At 46.5% G+C, this 18,100-nt stretch overlaps 1 protein-coding gene across 1 annotated transcript in view; it reads left to right on the forward strand.

Moving 5' to 3' along the window:
• Window positions 1-9,658, forward strand: part of NLRC4 (NLR family CARD domain containing 4) — a gene marked incomplete at its 3' end in the record, with an annotated part of 42,321 nt that extends 32,663 nt beyond the window's left edge. The window contains exons 6-7 of the mRNA XM_018571562.1: window positions 854-946; window positions 9,491-9,658. Coding sequence (XP_018427064.1) covers window positions 854-946; window positions 9,491-9,658 — 261 coding nt within the window. The remainder of the gene's footprint in view (window positions 1-853; window positions 947-9,490) is intronic.
• Window positions 9,659-18,100: the final 8,442 nt, after the last annotated feature.

An 18,100-nucleotide genomic window follows, 5' to 3' on the forward strand; every position in this document is an offset into this window, starting at 1 on the left:
CTCCCCCCGTGGACGGGGATTCCTCCCGGGGCGCACACCAGCCGAAGCAGCAGATCTCTTCGCCGGCGGACAAGGAGGGTCCCTGTTGGGGCTCCCAGAGCGGAGCTGAGCCCTCATCACCATCTCAGGGCTGAGGCGCTCCGGCGGCCTCGACCGCCGAGCATGTCGAGGGGGGTCCTCAGCCACCACAGAGGCAGTATCCTCCAACACGGCAGCCATCCTGGATTGAACCCAGGAAGCGCCACGGGACGCCGCAGCCTCCCGCACACGGGCCAGTAAATTATCCAGGGCACTCATACTCCAGCCATCTGAACAGAGGGATGGAGAAGAGAAATTCCTTGTCTGACTCCCGGTGTCTTCTCTTCTGGAATGATCCTAGGATCCACGTGCAGCCCTCCTCCTGAAATCCCACCCCTCTATGGTCCACGTCCAAACTGGTAAGCCACCCCTTCTCCCTGTACTTTTTAACTCTTTATTCCTCTGGCTCCCCTTCCCCCCTGTCATGTTGACATTCCACCCAATTCCCTCCTTTCCTTGCGCTCCATGTCTCTCTTTTTATAAACTGCCATCGCAAACCAGTAACAGAGATTGATTTATTGTGTTAAAGGATAATGCAATTAGTGTCTACAAATTCTGTAGAGCTTTTAGAGTATTCCATACACTCCCATCCCCAAGGGAATTGCTGATGGTTTTGTGAAGATTTATAAAAATATGTCATGATAACCTCAGTTCCCAAGTTTTGTCTCTCTGGTTCTATCCTGTTTTAAGAGTTTTTGGAATAGTAACAGTATTCTTCAATATATTCATCCTGAATATAATTTCACTAAACAATTTTCTGATTTATTTTCAATAGCACAAAATTTAAACAATATCAGAGATTTGGAAGTGCTTGATCTTTCTGATAACTATTTGGAAGATGATGGAAAGCATGCTGTGGAAGAATTAGGTAACTACAATTTTTTTCTCTTCTGGGATCAAAGACCCACTGCTTGTAGAAGTTTTATTGAATTTAAGTGTATATCAGAAACTCAAGTATGATGTGCAAGTATAATGTGAACTTTACAGAATTTACTGCTAATATCCCCCAGCATCAGGAACTCCTTTTTCCTGCATAACACTAATGCATAGAATAGGAAATGCATTGGGTCTCCAGACTTCCCTCTTGGAACGCAAGACCCTGTGTTTTTTCGGTTGCTTAAAAAGGACCGATATAGTGCTTTCACTTTTTCTGGGGGACGTGGTGGCCGTCACTGTCTGAAATGACAGTGGACCCTACCCTGGCTCCTCTGGGATACTGGCGCCACTACCAGCTGGCTCAATTCCTTTCCTCCATGCCCTGACTGGCTTTGCTATCTTGCCCCCTGACGAGTTTAGAACGTGAATGTACCTCTCCGGGACCTCTGCCGAAAGCCCTCTCATTATGTTACCAGCTGTTGCTTGCCCCGGATTGTTGAGTCACTATCCGGGGCAAGCAACAGCTTTTGTGTTCACAAGCAACAGCTTTTGTGGTCACATTTACCTTTCCTTACTAAGTGGGAACAGGATCTGGAGATTACTTTTTCGTCCGCTGAAAAATCCAGACTGTTGTCGCTCTCCCTGAAGTCTTCCATCTGCAATAAATATAAGGAATCGGGATATAAGATATTGACCCGATGGTACCGTACTCCCCAACTGTTAAGTACAATTTTCCCAGACTCTAATTACCGCTGCTGGTGATGTGGCTCCTCCTCTGCAGGCATGCTCCACGTTTTCTGGTCTTGCCCGTCGCTTCAAGAATTCTGGTTGCAGGTCCAGTCTGTTACTCAGCGGCTCTCGGAATCGCTGATCCCAAAGTCTCCCTCTTATTTTCTCCTTATTTTCGGGCTCTCTGAAAGGGTATACACACTACGTTATAGTACACCTGGTTAATGCAGCGCATGCTTGTATTCCCACACTGTGGAGGCAGGTCTCTCCTCACACCATCCACCTGTGGTTTAGCAAAATAAAGGAACTCAGGCTAATGGAAGATCTCACCAGTTTCCTCAGGGGCACAGTGGCTCGATTTTGCTCTACTTGGTACTGGTGCGATGAGTTCGCCTCCTCTCCAGAGTACAAAGATCTCCTTAAGTGAGACACCCGGTGCGGCTTTTTTTGTCTTTCCTTTTCTTCCTCTTCTTTCTCATCCCCTCCTATTTCCCCCCCTTCCCTTTCTATGTCCTAATGGTTGACACTGGGTGTTATGCCCCTGCTGACCCATACTAAAAGATTTCTGAGCCCACAGCATGTGGTGTACTGTTCTGGTGGTGTCCGTAGTCAGTAGTAGCACATTTGTTCTCCTGTTACCGATGGTTTTTTATTACCAACTGTTTACTGTATGCATACCTGATACCTCAGTATGTGGTGGCTGCGTCCACTGCCAGGAAATGGGCGATGAGCTCATCTTGGCGTTTCATTACCTGTGTCTGTTACATGCTGTGCTCGTATCTAAAGAATACAAAAAAAAAGAATAGGAAATGCAAAAAGCACGTTTGGTAAATCAGGCAAAGCAATAAAAAGCAAGGCACAGGCTGCTGTGTTGCAATCCAAGCCAAAAGAATGTGGAACTTGTGTGTAGCGTTATCACAGAAAGCATTTAATGGATGAATGATTTGTACAATTAAGTTACACTTTAGCAAAGAATTCTCTAATCACCTATCCATCCATAGGCGTGCGCAGCCTATTGCATTAGGGTGTGCACACAAAAGTACAAACACACACACACATATATATACAGTATATATATATACACACTGAGTAGCCAGTTTATTATGACGACCTGACGTTTGTAGGCAAATTAGCTATAATTAGCTATAATTTTGTGCTGAAGTTGCTAGAGGGCCTGACCATTATAAATAGGGAAGCAGGTTGTTTACCATGACAGTAGAAGTGATTTTTTTCTGAGGGTATGGGCAAACAACGCGATTTAACAGCCTTTGAACGTGGGATGATTGTTGGCGCAAGCCATGGAGCGAGTATCAGCAAAACATCAGAATTCGTTAAAATGTTCAAGAGGGGCTCATTGTTAAAGTGTTTAATGACTGGACTGACAGCCAAAAAATCTGGGTCTGAACGTGCGAATTGTGGCCGTCAGCGACTAGTCAATGTTAGGGCAGAACGCAGGGTGGCAAGACTGCCACAAGACAACAGAAGGGCATCAGTGCAGTGTCAGATTCCTCGCATCACCTTTCAACATCTCGTGGAGTCACAAGGCGGCCCAACAAAGTCATCTCGTGGAGTTATCTTGTGGCCCAACGAAGTACTGATGGGGTGGTCATAATAATCTGGCCACTCAGTGTATATATATTTATTAGGGATGCACCCTAGTATCTGTATTCAGTGCCTATACCAAGTATTTGAGCAGTACTCGTACTCGCCCAAATGCTCCCAAAGCCTATCTTGATACCGGAACTCCCGGTATCAGGATGTCACAATTCTTGACTTACCTGTATCAATCGCGGGGGTCCGCGCACTCGCAGCATGACGGTTATTGGTACTCTTGTCAGTGACTTGTGTCCTATAACTTTCTTGCGTGACAATAGTAAGGCCTCTTGCACGTTTAATGGCATCCTTACATCAAAATGGCAGCACTGGAGTACTTCCTGTTATAGACAGGAATTGCATCCCTTCTGCCACACCTCCTGACATCATTTCCTGTTTGATCACTATAAAGATGCAAGGTTCCAGAGAGAGAGTGCTGTTGTTTCAGAGCTATCCACAGTGTGTTCCAGTTGCTAGCTGTGTGATTCCGTTACCGGACCTTTGCTTAATTTATTGAGTTTGATCCTTTGCTGCCTGCCCCGACCTTATGCTTCGTTTAACTATGGTTTTTGGATTTATCTTTTTGTGCCACGTATTTTGAATCTATGCCTGATTCTTCTCCTGAGTACGCTATTCCAAGAGGTGTGCCCCTGCTATTGGGCTCTGCATATCCAAATACTGACATAACAACTGAGCCGGTATGGAGCCCGCGGTGTTAGCTGAAGCATTAGTAGCATTAACCCAACAAACAACCGTGCTGACACATTCTGTACAACACCTATACGTTTCACAAGCAAAATGACAAGCCAATCAAGTAAGATTGGACAAGCTGGTTAATGCACCTCCATCTGCTCCTGTGCCCGAGGCACCTGTGATGTATCCAGAGAGAGGTGCTGCTGCTCCTGAACCCAAAGTTGCACTACCTGATCAATTCAATGGAGATCGCACAGCCTATCGTACATTTATTACATCATGCAGATACTTTTTTCCTTACATCCTCATACCTATGCAACAGACTTTGTTAGGATCCGGACTGTGATATCCTTACTGACTGGTGAACCACAGACCTGGCCACATCATTTATTACATATTCATAGCCCTATATTGAATTTCTGGACTTCTTTCACGCAAGCCATGGATGTGCTATATGAAGACCCACATAAAGTAGCTTCTGCCGCAGCTTCACTCCGAGCCCTCAGACAAGGAAGAAGAAATGTTGAGGAATATGCTACAGAATTCCGTCATATAGCAGTCAAATCCAATTGGAATGAGCCAGCGATGTTAGATCAGTTTCGCTTGGGACTTTCTGAAGCCCTTGAGGATAAGTTGGCCAGAGTCGTGTTCCAGCCACACTTGAAAGCAATGTCTCCCTGTGTATACAAATTGATAGCAGATTACGGGAGAGGAGACAAGAACGAACCAATACTTATATTATTCCTCAGAGGCGCAATACATTTTCCACACCTTTCAGTTCTGCCATATCCTCCAAAGCTACCACAGATGAACCAATGCAGATGGTGTAGCCCGAGGACCTCTCTGTGAAGATGAGAAATCTCATCGTAGGTCTAAGGGACTATGCTTATATTGTGGAAAGCCTGGACATCAAGTGAGAGAATGTAAAGCTAAACGTAGTCCTAGTGGAGATAAGCGATCTACCTTCACCTCGCAACAATTGCTTCATACCATGTCCTCTCACCTAATCATATCCCTCTCTCTACAGTGCAAGAAGAAACCTGTGAATCTCCATGCAATGATGGATTCTGGAGCAAGTGGCTGCTTTATGGATACTACATTAGCTAAAGCTTTATCAGTGCCAACTACCAATAAAGTCCAATTTATGCTCAAGTGACAGGCTCCTAGCCATTATCCCGAGTTGGTGTTACTTTCCCTTCTCTCTGGTTCTCGTTCCTCTGTAAAAGGGGCCTATTAAGATTCTTACTTTTGGCAGGCAGGACACTGGTCACCAGGGATTGGAGATCGCAGACGGCCCCTTTGATGAAGGAATTTATCTCAGAGGTCAATCGATTGATGTGCCTGGAAGAGCTGGTTGCTCAAATCCAAGACTGCAATTCTGCCATCACTGACTACCAAATCGGGGATCATGATCTTCAAAATTGTCTGTGGCTTCCCAGAATCTCCTGTGGCATTAAAGCTTACTTTGATCCCCCGGACCTCCAGCCTCCCTCCCACCTCACTAAGATGGCACCGGACCACGTGCCCCCCCCTCATCAGCCAGCAGTGGCGCTCCTTCCTCTCCATCTGCAGATCCTCCTTCAGCCTCCCGGACTCAGTTTAGATGCCTTGCAGATGCAGCCCTCCTCTCCATCGGCTTCTGACACTCAGCGATCCCTGCTGCCGGACACAGGTGAGGCTGTATTATATACAAGGTGGAATCATATAGAATTGCGCTGGAATCCTTGTATTCAAGGTGGGATCCTCCCTTCACTTTAGACAGTACTGTCAGGCTGAGTGACTTCTGTCCAACAGCACAACAAGTGGCAGCAAAAGGACGAATCTTGGGACAACACCACCAGATATGTGACATGTGAGCGCCCGTCGCTCCCCAGCTGAAGGCAGTGATACCATCTCGTTAACAGTTTGTAATTCAATTCCTGTAGGGACGTAGACATTGAGAGCTTAAAACAAGATAGAGATGAAAACAACAATCACAGTCTTCCTCAGAGAGGGTTCGTCCCAGCTCCTTTTCCCAGTCCGATATATAATGGGTTTACACTAATGCATTTTTGGAACCTTGCTGCCACCTGTTTATCTTGTTTCTTTTACTTTAAGGCAGGCACTAGAGCAGGGGCACCCACAATTTTTCGTCTGGAGATCTACTTTTCAAATGACGAGCTCAATTACATCTACCAACGAAAAAACACCTGCATTCAGGGGCGGGAGGGGTCGTCGCTGCGGTGCCATTTACTTCAATGCACAGCCATGCCCCCTCCCGCCCCTGAATGCAGTGCAATCGCCCGCACCTGGTAGATCGCGATCGACCTTATGGGCACCCCTGCTCTAGAGGGAGAGCTGCTGCTGCTTTTGAATTATCCGTACCCCACCACTACACATGGTTTCTCTATTTGTTATTACTGATTTTATGCCGGTTGCTCCTAGAGCATTTAAAGTTGGGTGTCTACAAACCATGGCTGGGTTATCCCATCTGACCCGTTGAGCTTACAGTTTCTACCTTTGCTCTTCTGGCTTTACTTGTTTCTTACTTTCCTTCAGTTTTCTCGAGGTGTTTGCTTTTTTTTACTCCTCTCTTCGACGTGCCAGCCTGGACCCCCCATGTCATCCCTGCTCCGAGATGGACTACTCCATGTACTGCCTGGGAGTCCCCTTCATATTACATCCCTACTCTGGTATAGGTAACTTCTCTTATTTTTATTGGGGATTAATGTTGGCACTTTGGCATTTTTTTCTTTACCTTCATGATGTCTTCACCTACTCACTATAGATTGCAATCTACAGTGTAGAAGTCAGCAGTGTAATGCATAGTACAGAGTCAGTGGTGTGACTCGCAGAGGTCAGAGGTGTAATGCAAAGTACAGAGGTCAGTAGTGTAATGCACAGTAGAGAAGTCAGCGGTGTAATGCAGAGTACAAACGTCAGCAGTGTGACATAGAGCACAGAGGTCAGCGGTGTAACGCAGAGTACAGAGGTCAGTGGTGTAACACAGAGTACAGAGGTCAGTGGTGTAACACAGAGTACAGAGGTCAGTGGTGTAACACAGGATGCAAAGGTCAGCAGTGTAACGCAGGGTGCAGAGGTCAGCGGTGTAACGCAGAGTACACAGGTCAGCGATGTAACGCAGAGTACAGAGGTCAGCAGTGTGACGCACAGTGCAGAGATCAGTCATTTAACACACAGTGCTTTGGTCAGCGTTGTAACGCAGAATACAGAGGTCAGTAATGTAATGCAGAGTACAGAGGTCAGCTGTAACACACAGTGCAGAAGTCAGCAGTGTAACACAGAGGTCTGTGGAGTAACGCAGAGTACGGAGGTCAGTGGTGTGACACAGAGGTCAGCAGTGTAATGCATAGTACAGAGTTCAGCGGTGTGACACAGAGTACAGAAGTCAGCGGTGAGATGCAGAGTGCAGAGGTCAGCAGTGTAATGCAGAGTACAGAGCTCATTAATCCAATAATGATCTGCACTTAGAATGAAAATAACCCTGTGTAGATTGCGCAGCTGTGCTAAAGGTGATTAACCCTCAGAATATGTGTATAATGTATGCACTGTGCAGCAATCAATTGTACCAAGTCAAAACATAAACAAAATATATTTAAATCCAAACAATGCGGTTAATGTCTTTTCAGCCATGTAACAATTAAATATTGAAACATAGTGGCAAATTAATCAAACCCTAGATGGGTTAATATACATACATATTAACCCTCCAGCATGTACATATTGAAACAGTGTGGCAAATTACTTTAAAATAATAAACTAAAATGATCACATTAAAACCAAGATAAAAAGAGCTCAGCGGTGTGATGTAGAGTACATAGCTCAGCTGTGTAATGCAGAGTACAGAGGTCAGCAGTGTGACGCAGAGGTCAGCGGTTTGACGCAGAGTACAGAGGTGAGCGGTGTGACACAGAGTACAGAGGTCAGTAATTTAACACAGATTGCAGAGGTCAGCGGTGTAACAGAGTACAGATGTCAGCAGTGTAATGCACAGTGCAGAGGTCAGCGGTGTAACGCAGAGTACAGAGGTCAGCGGTGTAACGCAGAGAACAGAGTTCAGCGGTAGGAGACACAGTACAGAGATCAGTGGTGTAATACACAGTGCAGAGGTTAGTGGTGTAACGCAGAGTGCAGAGGTCAGTGGTGTGACGCGGAGTGCAGAGTACAGTGGTCAGCAATGTGATGCAGAGCACAGAGGTCAACTGCATTTTTAGGTTAAATTAAAGACACGTTCCAGTAGTATATGCATCCAGGGAATTATATCCAGCATAGGGTTAACTGAGAGTCACATTCAAGTAGTATATGCAGCCAGGGATTTATATCCAGTATGAAAGTTAATTAAAGTAACATTCAAGTAGTATATGCATTCAGGGGATTATATCCAACATAGGGTTTACTGAGAGTCACATTCAAGTAGTATATGCAGCAGGAGAATCACATTCATATTAAGAGATAGTAGCAAGGTACTTGAATCATGGAAGTTACTGGATCTCCTGGCAGTGCTGCTTGGCATGGGGTCCGGATCAGGGGAGTCTCCAGGGAGCTGCAGGCAGGCGGAGTCGATCCCTCAAGAGAGGGGTAGTCAGTAGCTATTAGTTGGGGGTTGCAGGCGTTCGGACTGCAATAAAGGAACGCCATGCAAGTCCCCCAAGCCGACTTCTAACACACGAGGAAGTGCGGGTGGGCGGAACCGCACGTTTCTCTCGGCACTTCCGTGTTCCAGCGTGGAACGAAGCGGCACCCCACACACGTGTCATAGTGCCGTCGCCGAGTGCGTTCCGTGTTGGAACGCATCGGCGATTGCGGCGGACGTCCCTTACAGATGAAGAGTTCAGAGGTCAGTGGTGTGACGCAGAAAGAACAGAGACTTACAGTGCACACAGTTAATCTGATGTACTAATTCAGGTGCTTTGCCTGCATGCCCACTTCCTCTACAGGTGGTGGTGGAGAGGGAGTAGCAATGTTTCGTACATGTTCTGTGTGGAAGCCTCCAGCCCAGCATGATGTCTCCAGCCACCTCCTTGTCCCTTCACTTCAGGACTCGCTCTTCTGCTCTCAGCCGGCCAATGGTGGAGCTGCAGTCTCCCTCCCAGCCTATAGCAGCTCACATGGGCGGAGCAAGCGGGCTACAGAGTGGCTGAGAGAGAGTTGACAGGAGTGATCACTGCTGCGGCTGCCATTTTTAGGGGCCACCTCTGCCCACAATCCTCCTGTATCCCGGGACAGGATCTCATTGGGCACCCCTCAGCCTTGAGCCCTGATAGGTCCACCCCTGTAGATATTAATCCAGGGAGAATTTGATTGCCTTAGGGGATCAAGAAGTTTTTTTTCCCTATTGGAGCAAATTTTTGTCTTTAGTTTTGTTGATAGACATGTGTCTTTTTTCAACCGATGTAGCTATAAAATATATTTTGCTATTTTATATGTTTTTATATTGTAGTACAAATATAGGGCTAAATACAAAATATAATTTTCACTTTAGATGAATATCAAACAGTTGTTATACTTTATTTCCTTCTAGGCATTGCCTTGACTCAGCTGCCAGCACTTAGGACACTTAAGTTACCTGGAGGTACAAATATAAAAAGCTGCCTGGATAAACTGATGTGTCAACTTAAGAGAATTCCAACCCTGTCAATCCTTACAATTAAAAGGTGGAACATGCGTGATGAAGATATGATGAAATTAGGTGAGAATATTTACTTTTTTTGTAAAAAAGATGCAAAACTAGTAAGTAGTTAGCAACAACACTGTTTAGAGCATTTTATTAATTCATTTGTGTATCCCTATTTTATTTAGTTTATATAAAAAGCAATGTGTACTGCATTCTTATACCAATAGTACAGTAGTTTATCCTACATACACTAATATATCCTAAACACTTTGATTAGGCAAATCAGTAACTTTGAATGTCTGCAAGAATACATTCTTGACATATCCCAGTACACAAGAGAAAAAAAAGAAAATAAAAAGACACATTTTATTAATAAAAAGTAATTTTTGATCCAAAGTCAAGTGACTGTGCCTAGGCATGAGATTAAATTGTTTTAAGAAGTATGTCATTAGGTGACAGGAGAGAAGTATTTCTTAGGTCTCCCCTAATTTTTAGGTGATCATTTAGACTTAACAATGTGTCAGGGCCCGGCCTTGTAATAGTATGGTGGATCACAGCTGCAGTTCCAACTGGGGGTGTAGTGCGGTTGTCAGGCTTAAATCCCCGGCGGCTCTCTCAATCATAAACGGAGAGTAGGGGATTAAGTCATCATGGACCGCTAAATAGTAATCGGTAATAACTTTCAATGTAATAAAGAAAATGTAACTTTCTGACAGCTCACAAAGTGAGAGCAACCGCAGGGAGTTGTTCGATATGAGACAATATGTAGAAAGGAGCAAAAAGGCTATTGTGCTGGCACAAGAATTTGCATGATAGTGTCATCTGTATAGCAGAATCTTAGTCCAGGACATAGTTGTGTGGGGGTATACTGTGCTCTTTTTAAAAAGTAATACGACCGGGGGTGGGAGGAAGCGGTGCCTGCAAAGGTAGCATGAAGTTGCACATCTCCTCAGCTTCCCATCATCATCATCTATAGCTGTATCCCTAGATACAAGCTATACACGCACTGAATTGAGGTTCCTCCTCACCCGATCGTCGGCCCTCATGATGTGGAAACAGCAGAGAAACACAAAGCAATCTGACTCCACTAAAAACTCCCAGAACACACCTAGATCAACCGACCGGAAGAGGATTCCAAAATGGCCGCTACCTCTTACTAAAGCTCGGCCAGCTCAAATTGGCCACACTAAAGGGCCAACACCTTCCCCATCTGACAGCTCCACTTCCCTAAGTAGCCAAGAGGTTGTATTACATCAAGAATCTCCCCAATCAGGATGACATTGCATCCTTAGCTCAAATGATTTTAATAGTTTAATAAGTAGAGAATGCAGGAAGATGGCAGGGCACAGAGAATGCTCTCCCTGGAATCTACGATCACTCCAAAGACCTCAAAGATTTCCAGTCTTTTCAACACAGCCAGACAGTTATTAGTTTTGCCATGAGCTCCCAACTAAAGTACTTGGAGATCAGGAATAGACGGTTGAACATCTGCATTCGTGGATTGACATACCTAGAAACTTCTAGAAATTGCGGAGACAGTGGTTGGGGCAGTGGTATGGTGGGTAAAGCTATAATGGGCGTGTCCAAATGGGGCTTTTAAAAAAGTCTGAAGAGCTTAAACAATACGTCTGGAGTCTACAGAATGATGGATAGGTGGGATCCAGGTGTACTGTGTGTGTGTGTGTACACCGTTCCAGTTACACTGACAGTGCACCTGGCTCTCACCTATCCACCATTTCAATGACACTGACTGTAGGTGGACGCCAGGTGCTTTGTCAGTGTTTCTGAAATGGTAGATAAATGAAAGCTAGGTGCACACACCTTTCTGTTGACACTGCCACCTACAGGCACTGTAAGTGTCACTGGAATGGTAAATAGGGGAGAATGTTTCTGGAAAGGTGTGTGCATCTGGCTCCCTCCTACAGGCACTGTCATTTTCTGTCAATGGAATGGTGGATAGGTGGGAGCCAGGTGCACACACCATCCATTTCAGTGACACTGACTGCACATACTTGCATACTTAAAACACATACTTACAAACACTTACCCCTCTGGTGGCATGGCTGGTCTCCACTTCTCCAGGAAATCCTAGTGGTGGCAGCGGCGTCCAACAAGGCTGAGGGAGCCTGTTTGTTCTTCTCCTCCCACCCACTCCTGTGACAGGACGAGGTCAACTGGTGCCCAGGCAGACAATGTCAAACTGTGCCTTACCCCAAGTATTGTCTTCACTGGATGCAATAATAACCCCCAACATCGGTGATCAGTGGCATTATTAATTAACCCGTTCCCAAACTCTGCATTGGTGGGTGGTCAGTGGAAATTTACAGTGCCACTCACCGCCCACCAATCCAAGAGGAAAGAGGTTATTATTGACAGTGACCACCCCCAATGCAAGGGGGAAGGGGTTAATTAAACTCTTCCCCCTTGCATTGCTAGGTGGTCTTTCCTCTTGGATTGGTGGGCGGTCAGTGGCACTGTAAATTTCCACTGACCACCCACCAATGCAGGGTTTGGGAAGGGGTTAATTAATAATGCCACTGATCACCGATGTTGGGGGTTATTATTGTGTCCTTTGACCACCAATGCCGAGGGTTATTGAATCGACTGGCACCAATATTGGGGCCTGCTACTGTCACCTTGCATTGGTGACAGTAGCAGTACAGGGAGAAGAAAAGGCACTTACATGTGCACAGCTCTGAGCATAGCGACTCTAATTCATCTGTTTGGCAGAGATCACTACTCCTCTGCCTGACAGAAGAGCTAGTGCTCCTGGCTGGAAGCGTCTTATTTCTGGGTGCCGGGGGGAATGCAGAGAACGTCCCAGACAGCAACCAGCACACCGCTGCCACTCTGCAAAGTCCCCCCCCTCACCCTTTTCCTGGCTCTGTTTCCTCCTTATTACTCCTTCCAAACAAAGCATGCTGTGCTTTGTTTCTGTTTGCATCCCTAAAATGAATAGCATTTTGGAGATGTAAGCATTCTGGTAAGCACCTGGCAACTGTATCTAAAATCCTGGGATTGCCAGGTCAATTCCAGCAAGTTCCCACCTATGCAGATTGCCAAAGGCAACCACTGCTACTGACCTTATACCTACCCTGCGAGGCATTTTTAACATGCTGCTAGACAAACCTCTGGACCATGGGACATATATAATGAATGAGCTCACAGGGTGTTCTGGGCGCCTCGCGATGTGATATGTTGCAAACACTACTATCAATATAAAGAAGAAATCCGCTTGGTACAGAAACCATTTGAATTTTGATGGGGTAGACCTCCAATTCTATGTGGACCTGCCTCAGATGACCCTGCTCTGTCGGAGGACTATGAACCCTACACCAGCAAATTTACCTACCCATGGGGTTCCCACTTCAGCTTCTTTTGCGCAAGGGAACAAGAACTAGCACTATGTGCACTGGTAATCTCCTAAACTGTTCCACCTTCTATCAGCACACCTGATAGAGGTTCCAGATTGTCTGTCCCTATTATTATCAACCACTCCCCATGGGAAAGAGACCCTCTCTTTTATTGCAACATCGCTAATGATCAGGTGCATTACCTTCGATGGAAGTTGATCAGAATACAGCTGCAGAGTCCGTTCCAAGCTCCACATTCCACACAGCATCACCATGGCTATATGACCCCAGTTTACCTTGACTAGTTCAGCTGCTTTGACAGCCATCATCCTCCCCACAAGCATTCCCATCCCCCTGCAAAAATCTTTACTGCCTTCTCCATGCTGCAGTGCCACTCCAACTGAATGCGGATACATTGTCAACTTTACATTCATTTGGAGGCATGCAGATGCTTCATAGATCAAAAGTTTGCTCAGCTCCCTCATTTTACCTCTACAAGCCAAACCTCAGAGACTCATTATCCATTTGGCCGATGGCTCCATCATCAGTTCAGGCCCTGTTACCCATAAAACCGCTTTAATCCCAGCTACCCAGGACATTTAGAACTCCTTCAGCTGGATGTAATTTCCTCTCCTCTATTTCCCATCATCTTGGTTATGCCTTGGTTGAGAGCACATAACCCTCAAGTCAACTGGGAAACAGGTTAAATATTTTACCCAGGGTATTGCACTGGACCCTCAAAAAGTGTCGGCAGTCTTAGATTGGCCACCACCATCTGGCAAGAAGAGAGTATAGCGTTTCATAGGCTTTGCCAATTTTTACAGTAAGGTTATTAAAACATTTTCAAGTATTATAGTGCCAATCACCCAACTCACCAAGAAACAGACATGGTTCCAGTGGACCCCCACAGCTCAAACTGCTCTCACTGAACTCAAGAGACTGTTTACTACAGCACCTATTCTGAGGCACCCTGAACCTACTTTGCCAATCTTCCTGAAGGTCAACACCTCTGAGAATGTTGTGGGAGCTGTCCTGTCCCAACGACAGGGCCCAAAATCTCTGCTACACCCTGTGACGTTCTTTTCATGCAAGCTTAGTCCCACAGAAAGAAATTACAATATGGGGGATCGGGAACTACTAGCTACTAAACGCACACTCGAAGAATGGCGATATCGTTTAGAAGGAACAGCCCAATCAATTCTGATATTCACGGACCAAAACAACCTAAAGTATCTGAGGTCTGCGAAATGTCTGAATCCACGGCAGGCCAGATGGGCATTGTTTTTCTTAAGGTATAATTTCCATATTACTTATTGTCTCGGGCCCAAGAATGGGACGCCTGAATCTGCCACTGAACTTGACTCAATCCTGCAAGCAGGTTATTTCTTGTTGTTACAGGACTATCTCATCTTGCAGAAACTCATCAATTTAAGCGGCTGGCGTCTCTCCTCCCGCACCGCTCAGATCAGGATGGAGAGTGGTGTGTGGGCGGAGACAGCTGTCACATTGCTGTCAGACGTTTCGCAGACCTCAGATACTTTAGGTTGTTTTGGTCCGTGCATATCAGAATTGATTGGGCCGTTCCTTCCCAACGATATCGCCATTTTGCCAAAAGTGCAATTTTCGGCCAAAATGTTTCTGCTTTCCTAATATATATATATATATATATACATATACACCACAGAACCCCTAAGTGAAAATGTCCAAATTGGGCCCAAAGTGTCAATATTTTGTGTGGCCACCATTATTTTCCAGCACTGCCTTAACCCTCTTGGGCATGGAGTTCACCAGAGCTTCACAGGTTGCCACTGGAGTCCTCTTCCACTCCTCCATGACAACATTACGGAGCTGGTGGATGTTAGAGACCTTGCGCTCCTCCACCTTCCGTTTGAGGATGCCCCACAAATGCTCAATAGGGTTTAGGTCTGGAGACATGCTTGGCCAGTCCATCACCTTTACCCTCAGCTTCTTTAGCAAGGCAGTTGTCGTCTTGGAGGTCGTTATCATGTTGGAATACTGCCCTGTGCCCCAGTCTCCAAAGGGAGGGGATCATGCTCTGCTTCAGTATGTCACAGTACATGTTGGCATTCATGGTTCCCCCAATGAACTGTAGCTCCCCAGTGCCGGCAGCACTCATGCAGCCCCAGACCATGACACTTCCACCACCATGCTTGACTGTAGGCAAGACACACTTGTCTTTGTACTCCTCACCTGGCTGCCGCCACACCCGCTTGACACCATCTGAACCAAATAAGTTTATCTTGGTCTCATCAGACCACAGGACATGGTTCCAGTAATCCATGTCCTTAGTCTGCTTGTCTTCAGCAAACTGTTTGCGGGCTTTCTTGTGCATCATCTTTAGAAGAGGCTTCCTTCTGGGATGACAGCCATGCAGACCAATTTGATGCAGTGTGTGGCGTATGGTCTGAGCACTGACAGGCTGACCCCCCACCCCTTCAATCTCTGCAGCAATGCTGGCAGCACTCATACGTCTGTGTGACCACTCAATGGTCGTGTGATGTGAGGACTCACTAGTAAGTCCATGAAAGAAATGACTGGCTGGGGGGTGGTGCTCTTCTCCCACTGGGCTCCCTACATGGTTCTGACCTTACTCCGCTCCATGTCAGGTACTTAGGCACTCCTACCCATTGTAGGCTGCAGTTGGCTGTCCAGACTTCTGGGCTGTGAGCTGTGGCAGGACAGTGTCAAAGTCAGTGTTCTATAATTCTTCTGGACCCCATACATTTTCTTGACTGTGTCACTTCCGGAAGGGGCCGAGTCATTTGAATCAGCTGTTTTCCTGACCCCCTTTCTTCATGACATGCGCACCTGGTAGTGACGCAGTAGAGAAATGTATGGGTTGAGACACTGGTAGTTCTGCCACTATCTCCAAGCTGTAGAGGGACTACACATATCTGCACATTATACAACAATGCAGAATAATACCATCAGCTATAAATCTCATAAATACATTATACAGCAATGCAGAATGCCATTGGCTATAGAGAACTACAATTCCAAGCAATCATTATACAACAATGTAGAACAATACCAACAGCTATAGAGAACTACAATTCCCAGAAATACATTATACAGCAATGCAGAATGGCATCAGCTATAGAGGACTACAAATCCCAGCAATACATCATAGAACAATGCAGAATAATATGAAGCTACATAGTCTGTTGCTCCTGGTTCGTGGCCTGATGTCTCCTGGGTCTCAGGAGGGTTGTGCAGGCTCCCAGGAGGCTGTGCAGCCTCTCAGGTGGCCAGTGAGAGTTCTCAGGTGGGCTGTGTGGGCTCTCACTAGGGGTCCAGAGAGTTTCACAGGTGCGTGCGGGTGCAGCAGAGGCGGCTCCCTAATTAGGCTCTCAGGTAGCTAATGCAGACTGTCAGGTGGCCAATGGGGCTCTCTGTTGGTCAGTGCAGGCTCTCTGCTGGTCAGTGCGGGATCTGTGGTGGTCAGTGGGGGCTCTGTAGTGGTCAGTGGGAGCTCCATGGTGGTCAGTGGGGTCTCCATGGTGTTCAGTCAGGGCTTTGTGGTGGCTCCACAGTGGTTAGTGGGGACTACCTGGTGTTTAGTGGGGGCTCTGTGGTGGCTCCCTAGTGGTTAGTGGGGGCTCTCTGGTAGTTAGTGGGGGCTCTGTTGTGACCAGTGGGGGCTCCGTGGTGGTCAGTGGGGGTTCAGGGGTGCTCTCGGGGAGTGAGTGGGGGCTCTGGTGTGGCCAGTGGGGGCTCCGTGGTTGTCAGTGGTGGTTTCCTGGTGGTTAGAGGGGGTTCTGTGGTGGTTAATAGGGGCTCTTTGGTGGCCAGTGGGGGCTGCCTGGTGGTTAATGGGTGCTCTGCCAGTTCGCCCGCAGTAAATGCAGCTCTCTAATCGGGCGGTCGCTCTTCACTAGGGCACCGGGAGGCCCCAGCAGGCGGCCCTCTAATATGCCTGATCCAGCCAGCCTGGATCGCCTCGGTATGCGATCTGGGTTGGCCGGGAGCAGCCATGCAGCTGGCAGAGAGGCGGCGGAGGGAGACACCGCACCTACGGGCGGGGGTCTAATTTAGCGGGGGGACACAGGGGGCAAGGAATAACCGAATTGCCCCCCTGTAGCGACACCTATGCTGGGAAGGCATTGTGAGCTCTACTGCCCACAGTAATTGCCAGCTTACACAGCTCTCTCTCCAAGCTCTCAGAGCCCTCGCTCTGTTATCATGCAATCCGTATGCTTCGGCATTCTGCAATCTTACTCAGGCTTTTGGCTTTCATTTCTGTGGCTTTCAGCAGTTTGTGAGTATGTGTAATTCTTTGTCTCCATTTCAACTTACTTGTTTCACTTTTGTTTGGGTCTCTGGAATGATTAGGTTCTGTTACCTAGATTTATGGGGGGTGGGGGCTGTTTATCAAGTTATAGGTTTAGTGATGAGTCAGTCCTGGGACTAAGAGACAGAGTCAGAATTTGTCACCTTTACTAATTTTTTAAAACCCTCACCTACATGTTGCCATTTTTTTGGCTTCTTCAGGAGGTACTAAAGAGCTCTGAAAGCCAAATTGGTGGAGAATAAATCTTTTGCTTCCGGTGACGAATTGGTTATTCTTAAGACCAATGATCCCAGGCTTAATCAGAAGCTCACCTTGCCAGAATTTATAGGGATGTCATTTGCTTAGTCTGCACAGAAGAGAGGAGCTGGATTTATATATTTTCAAGGTTGTAGGGTTGGGGCATAAATATGTCGGCTTCGCCTTTTACGATTACCATCGCTCTTTCTCAGCTAAATTGGCGGCCAGTCTTTCACAGTTCCAGCTTGTGACTAACTGGAGTAATATTGCCATGGAGCTATTTTGCGGGTCTCAAGTTCCCAGGTATGTGCTACATGTCAGTCTTCCACCCATACAACTACTTGGTGTCCAAAAAGTAAAATCTCATTCTGCTCCCAGCACATCTAACGCAGCTGTAGGTGCTTTAAATTAGGAAGACCCATTCATTTTCTGTGTAAAGGTGCCCATACACCTTACGATTATCGCAAGATTATTTTCGTACGATATTCGAACCGTCGTTTGATTTTCGTACAACTGCCCCATCATGCACAGACCATTGTGGATTTCAATTAGTGTTCGTTAGCAATCTCACCTGACCGAATTTTGTCGATTGACAGAACGGATTTTCGTTTGCGC

The sequence above is a fragment of the Nanorana parkeri genome, unplaced genomic scaffold (genome assembly GCF_000935625.1).
Source record: "Nanorana parkeri isolate BGI_ZX_2015 unplaced genomic scaffold, ASM93562v1 scaffold1783, whole genome shotgun sequence".
In the NCBI taxonomy this organism is placed as follows: domain Eukaryota; kingdom Metazoa; phylum Chordata; class Amphibia; order Anura; family Dicroglossidae; genus Nanorana; species Nanorana parkeri.